At 39.6% G+C, this 6,376-nt stretch overlaps 1 protein-coding gene across 2 annotated transcripts in view; it reads right to left on the bottom strand.

Annotated features, from left to right (window-relative positions):
- Positions 1-5,539: 5,539 nt before the first annotated feature.
- COMMD5 (COMM domain containing 5) overlaps positions 5,540-6,376 on the bottom strand; it is a 16,139-nt gene continuing 15,302 nt past the window's right edge. For both annotated transcript variants that reach the window (XM_072929113.1, XM_030272581.4), the window contains one exon: positions 5,540-6,068. Coding sequence is in view for 1 of the 2 variants with exons in the window: in XM_030272581.4 (XP_030128441.2) it covers positions 5,967-6,068 (102 nt within the window). In the remaining variant the exon portion in view is untranslated. The remainder of the gene's footprint in view (positions 6,069-6,376) is intronic.

The following is a 6,376-nucleotide window of genomic DNA, read 5'->3' as shown; positions in this document are numbered from 1 at the left end:
ATTCTTGTTAGATGAGACAGTTGCACTAGTTGTGTAACTGTCTGTGCTAAATGTAGTCTAGGGAGAAAATCACCTGTGCTACTACAGAAAAGAAGCTGTTCTAAAAGAAGTTGTGTAATGCTTTTTGTTTGCAGCTTTATGCATATTTACAGTTACCAGAAATGTCCACGTTATGTATACACACAATCACACTCTAAAAATATAGAGCGCTTTTCACACTGTCTTAAAATCCACTGCAGAATTTGAAATTTCTGATGATATCCTATTACTGATATAATCAGCCTCCTCACAAAGCTCAGAAGAGGGGATGAAAGAATTAATTTCCATTTTCTTACTTGCAGAAGTGTCTGGACTCCCCAGTTTAGACTGCATGAACTAAGCAGGTGTTAAGGGACAAGCCCTGCCTGTGGAGCTTGAATGGACAGGAGAAAAGATGAAAGAAAGGAGAGACAACCTGAGTTTTGCAAGACCTTGTTTAGGGAGAATACTTGAGAAAATTCAGATTACCCTAAATTTAAAGAGAAAAATTAGTTTAAAGCTGCTTAAAATCTGGATTTTAACTTTTAATGATACACACTAATTGTGATGTTTGTGTCTGTGTGTAGGCAACATTATGTTTATACAGAAAATCAGATATGTACCTGGGAACAGAAGCCAGCCATCAGACCCTTCAATTGTCTTTTGATTCCTATGATGTGAAGACATTTTGCATCTGCCAAAAATCTGGTCCTTTTCTCTAGGGTTCTTGAATCTTTAAAAAAGAATAAAGAAAAGGTTTAACATCTAACGGCTGTTCTCAAGCAAGCCTTTAATTAGAAAAAGAATTTAATAAGCACTGGTTTCAGTACTTCTTTCTGCCATCATTTAAATCAGAAAATAATCCAAAGTATGGCACAGGCTGCCAGCAAGTAAACCAAAGAAAGGTGTGACAACAGAAGCACTTAAAATTTCAGTTAAGCAGTGCTTCAGAGGAGTTAGAAAGAATGAGCATTTGTGCTCTGGAGTGTGGGGTTTTCCCTCCAGGCTCCGGCTTGCTAACATAGACTTCTTGTTTTCCAAACTTCCATGAAAGAAAATCTCATGCTATTAAAGAACAAAACCCTTAAGAAAAAGAAGAAAAATGCTTTCTTGTAGCCTTGAGGTCGACAGTTGTCTCTATTGCAAAACTATAGTCTCGGCAACCCCTCAGTGTGTTATTTTATAACCATTGTCCTGAAAACCACTATGAGTCAAAGCCTATTCAAGCGAGGGAAAGTGACATAACCACTGGTTACCAGTAGCAATGCAGCGACAATCTCTATCAGAGATACGCCACCAGTATTTACATAGTTACATAGCAGACACTTAAAGAGATAACTCTTGGTATAAAGGGAGGGTTTCTAGCAGAACATGAATTCAAGATAGGGAAGGGAATAGATTTATCATAGGAAATGCAATCAGCAATTTGTGCTCTGCAAGGAACTTCCACATTTCCTATTCTCAATGTATGAAAGGATCTGCAGAGCTGGCTGGCAGTCTGAGCACTCCGGACTGAAAGGAGTCTCAAAAAGGCACTGGGAAATGCACTTCTGGGAATTCTCTTCTACCACCAGGACATGGCTGAAACATTTCAAGGGAAAAGAGCAGCTGTGCTTATGAACTACTCCCTGTGGTGGGAGCTGTGTGCTTAGGAGGGTTCAGAACACAGACCTGACCTTATGACAGATGGCCCATGGGCAGCAACTCTGTGACCCTCTTTTTCAGGGGAGAAACCAGCTGGCTCTGCCTCTCCTAGTTCCTGGTATGTGTGGTGTTTGGTAAATGTTAGTACTCGGTGGGGTGTGACAGGTACAGAGTGAGCCGTACAGTCACTAACAGCAAGATACTTTAAAGCCAAGATACTAATTTACTGTTCACTAAAAGTCAAACAACTACTAAATATTTGATTCTGACATCAGGCCTGGCTCTGCAGAGACTTTTTTAGCAAAAACAGCTGTGTGAATTGATCATACATAATCTAGATATGCTGGGGTGTTTTTATATAACACATCCTGAAAGCATAGAGTTTTCATACATTCATGCATATATTCATGGACTTGGAACAGCAGTAGGTCATGAGGTGTACTTCATTAGAAGGCAAAAGGAAAAAAGAAAGGCAAAAAAGCACCCTCCTGCCTACCTGCATTGTTCATGAGATCAAGAACAGATTTATCCTTTACTTAAACAGAAAAAGTTAAAGTGAGGAGGTGACTCACTCTGCAAAAGCACATCTCCCTTGTATGATTTTTCTGCAAAAGGAGGTTTAATTTCTTCCTTTTAATGACAATGAGCACAATACCGATCTTCCTCCAGCAGTTAATGGCTGGCATAACAGGCAGCATGAGAGCATGACTACATTCTTCAGCCTTCTTCTGAATCTATAAACTGCATCAGGCTTTGAGTCCACAAAAGCCACCAATAAACCTGTGTCTCTCCCCTCTCAAACACAACTAACCCAAGTGTGAAATTCCAAACCACCAGTCACACTGACCGAACTCCTTCCCTGGAGGAAGAAAGGATGTGAAAAGTCACATCACAAATACAGCTGCAGATGGCTTTTTATTTCCATGTGCTCTGCACATGCTGTAATAATCCATAGCAAGAACAGATTTTGACTGATGGCCTGTGCAATTGAGGCAGTTTCAAAAAAAGTACCAAGCAGGAAGCCTGACCATTATGTCAGGAAGCTGCACTAACATATGCATAGGGAACAAGAGGAGAACATATGTGTGTTCTGTGTTATTTTGCCACTGAACCTCTGAATGACTTTTGGCAACTATCTTTATCTCTTATTTTGCATTCTGCCTATGGTGACTACTCCTTCATGTACTGAGCATCCTTGCTATCATACACACATGATTTACCTTGAGAAACTATCAAGTCCAAGTTCTACTTTAAATCTGTTTAAAATTAATTGAAAGAAAGGACATGATGTTCTGTCCTCTATAAAGCAAATTAAAGAAAAGGTGTAATAGAGAAGTTTATGTTCATATGCCATAGTTAGAAAAACACTACAATTAAGACACAAATACATCCAGTTTAAATAAATGCAAGGCACCAATAGAGAGAGCAGTGCTTTCACAGGGTATTGTTTCTCAAGGAAAAATACCAACAGAGCCTGCAAAAGGTTCTTGTTACCTACTGGTCCATGAACTGTGTAATAAGAAAAACCCCAGTGCCCTTCCCACACAAACCCCTGCCTGCCTAATTGATGACTGGCTGGTGATCAGCTTGACAAGACCTCAGGACCGACAAAGCAAGCATCCCACTCAGGCTGTATCTCTCACTGTGTGATACTGAAAGGGGGATTCACAATGTGTCCTTGAAGCGTAACCAAACCTAGAGTGACTTGGATAAAATAATTTCTGTTCAGACATACCCAGATTCTTAGAAGGTTACTTTTGTTCTGCATTGAAATGAAAGGGCTACAGCCAGAAATTCAGTGAAATCCAAATTCCAGGGTATTTCAGTTGGGAAGAAAGAAGATATTTCAGCATTGAACAAATATTTAACAAGTAATTCATTATGAATTCTGAAAAACCTAACAATAATTTGAAGACTCTCATTTTAGCAAAACTGAGGAACTATCTGCTATGCACTCCCACTAGCCATTTTGGTGACAACTTCTGCTTTATTATTCTCTCAGGAGGAAAGGCCAAATTAATTCTTAAGTACAGAGGAGTGAACACCCCATGTTTTCAAGCACCCATCAGCATACATAGTAACCCTCCAATTACAGTAAACTGCTGCTTAATGTGTAGCAAGACAAATTCAAGACTAAGTGGTCCAGAGAACATAACAAATCCAGTCAAGAAGTCTTTCCAGTTCCGGAGAACATGAGCAAGTGTTGTTACAGAACCACCAAATGAATATATTCTGTCTAGAAGGTATTAATGGATTCCTCTGCTCTGACCAGTAAGAAATGACTTTGCAAATGAATGCCTTGAGCAACAGGTCATTTTGGTGCCGCAGAATTCCCTTTGTCTGAAATGACTTCACTTAGGCTCAGCTGAGATACATTTTCAGTTTGAAACAAAGTAAACCTAAGCAGCCAGAAGGGAAATGTTGTAACGAGGAACACAAGGATGTATGTTTTGTTTCACAGTCTGTGGTAAAATACAAGGAAGATGAACAAGTTCCATAGAGGAGTTAATGCAGTCTACAGTCCACTCGGAAGTTAAAAGACTAAGATGCAGTATGGATCAAAGCTGGGAGTTATTGATGAGTCCACTACAAAGCAAATGGAACAGGAAGCTTCTGAACAATTTGAAATCCTGCTGATGGTTTATTTGAAACTACAGGACACATTCTTGCACAGGTTTTAAAAGCTTTCTGGACCACAGCTATTCAGCTATCTTTAGATTGGTATGGACTGCTGTCAAAGTCTCCTCTTTAGAAGTATGACAAATAAGTCTTACTATGCTTGTTGTGATTTTTAAATCCAAAAGGCAAGTCATCCTTTCCTACACAAACATCTGTGGGAGTGTAAAAGGCCTCCTTAACCCACAATTTTAATTTCAGTAGTTTTCTGCAGGGAGTGAGGAAGATAAAGGCAAGTTCTACAACCATAAAACATGAAAGTGACAACAAATATGGGTGGTATTACTGTGATAGAAACCCTACAATTAGCTGGAACAAGCCATGCTTAACAATAACAGTGGCATGTGCTTTCTAAAGTACATCTGACTTCTGACAAACAGCCTGACTTCTAGAGCCACAGCCTGCTGTCTTTGGGCAATTGCTCACGGCCTCCCTGATTTTGCTGCTGGGGAAAATTCATTCAGGCAAGGAGTGAGGAACTCATCTGTTTTTTGGCAAAGCTCTTAGGGACATACATGTGGTCCCACAGCATTCAAGTGAGACTTGAAACATGTTTCACATTAAGGGAGTCCTTGCAAGGTAAACTCACAGACCAAAGGAGTAACTTAGAACAGACTATTCCAGTACAAAGGGAGGGACCCACAATGACCATGCAGACCAACTGCCTGAGCAACCCAGGACACTTCAGCCTGTGCTTAACTGCTTTCTCAGCCTGGGGGCTTGGATCTCCTCCTGCCTGTGACTTCCATCCCAATTGCAGGCAGCCCCTTCATCGTGGGGTCTGCCCTGCACCACTGACGAGCTGTAGCGGGTCACAAGATCACTGCCTCTTGCTGCTCACCACCAGTGCAGGGCCAGAGGTTTCTGCCTAGTCATGTCAGCTGATTTCGTGGGCTCAAACACACAGGCAACACATGAAACAAGAGGCTGGCATTTCCAGTTACAAAACTATGAGATTACGGCTATGTAGCCCGTTCTAATCAACCAGGTAAAGAAATAGATTTCACCTTTCCACTGCTGTAATTTCATAGAATTAGTCCTGGAAGCCCAGATGATACTTCTTTCTTGATGCACAGACTTCCAATTTTCTTCCAAATTAGCCTTTAACTATCCATAGTTAAAGTGTAGTCACTTAGTAAGAAATAAAGTAACAATTTTATGCAAAACTCAAGATCACATTTGTCATTCTAGAAGGCAGGAGTGGGTTTGTTATTTTATTTTTTATTTGAAATATTGCAGAGCTTTCTTATGATACATACACACTGAAAGGGCTTCCGGTAGCACACTTTCAAAAAAAATTAGAATTATGAATCATAATCAGAAATAAATGACTCTTACATCTATTAAGACAGTTATTTTAAAAAAGTTTGATGAATCATGCAAAAGTATAATGCTGTTCACAAACAACATTATACTTTTTCATAGATAAATGTTTTGTTTTTCCTAAGTCTTACAAAAAGAACTTGTGCTTTTAATACTTGAATTGAAAAAAAATATTTACAGCAGACATCATAAACACCATATTGAAGTTCATAGAGGCAAAATGGTGATGGTCCCCTGTTTTGCATTCACCAAACATGCTGGGGGTGGTTTCAGATCTCTTCCATAAACTCCCAATTTAAAAGTGTTCAGTCTTGGATCTTCAGTATGCTTCTCTTCTCCAAATCATTCATTTCCTTCAGTATAAGGGCAACATTGTACCTCAGTTCTTGAAACTTTGCAACTGGCACCTGAAACGGAACACTCAGGTTAGAAAACAATCGACATCTCAGGAACTGTACTAGGGCATACCTATGGATATGGAACATTCTGCAGTCTAAGGCAAATCTCTCTTAAAAGACTTAATTTTTGCAGACTTAAGACAAAGGTTAATAAAATTCAGGTAATTCAACTAAATCCACATGAAAAAGGAGATTGTGAAAAAACCCAGAAATAACATCTAGATTGTACATTTTCTGTACTGCCTGATGAGAGAAAGGAAATACTCAAGGATGTAAACTGAGAGCTGCTTGGGTGATGTAAAAGTCATGGACAGGAA

This window comes from Taeniopygia guttata, chromosome 4A (assembly GCF_048771995.1).
Source record: "Taeniopygia guttata chromosome 4A, bTaeGut7.mat, whole genome shotgun sequence".
NCBI classification, from domain to species: domain Eukaryota; kingdom Metazoa; phylum Chordata; class Aves; order Passeriformes; family Estrildidae; genus Taeniopygia; species Taeniopygia guttata.
Note: the sequence above shows the minus strand (reverse complement) of the source record. Positions and strands in the feature narration are given on the sequence as shown.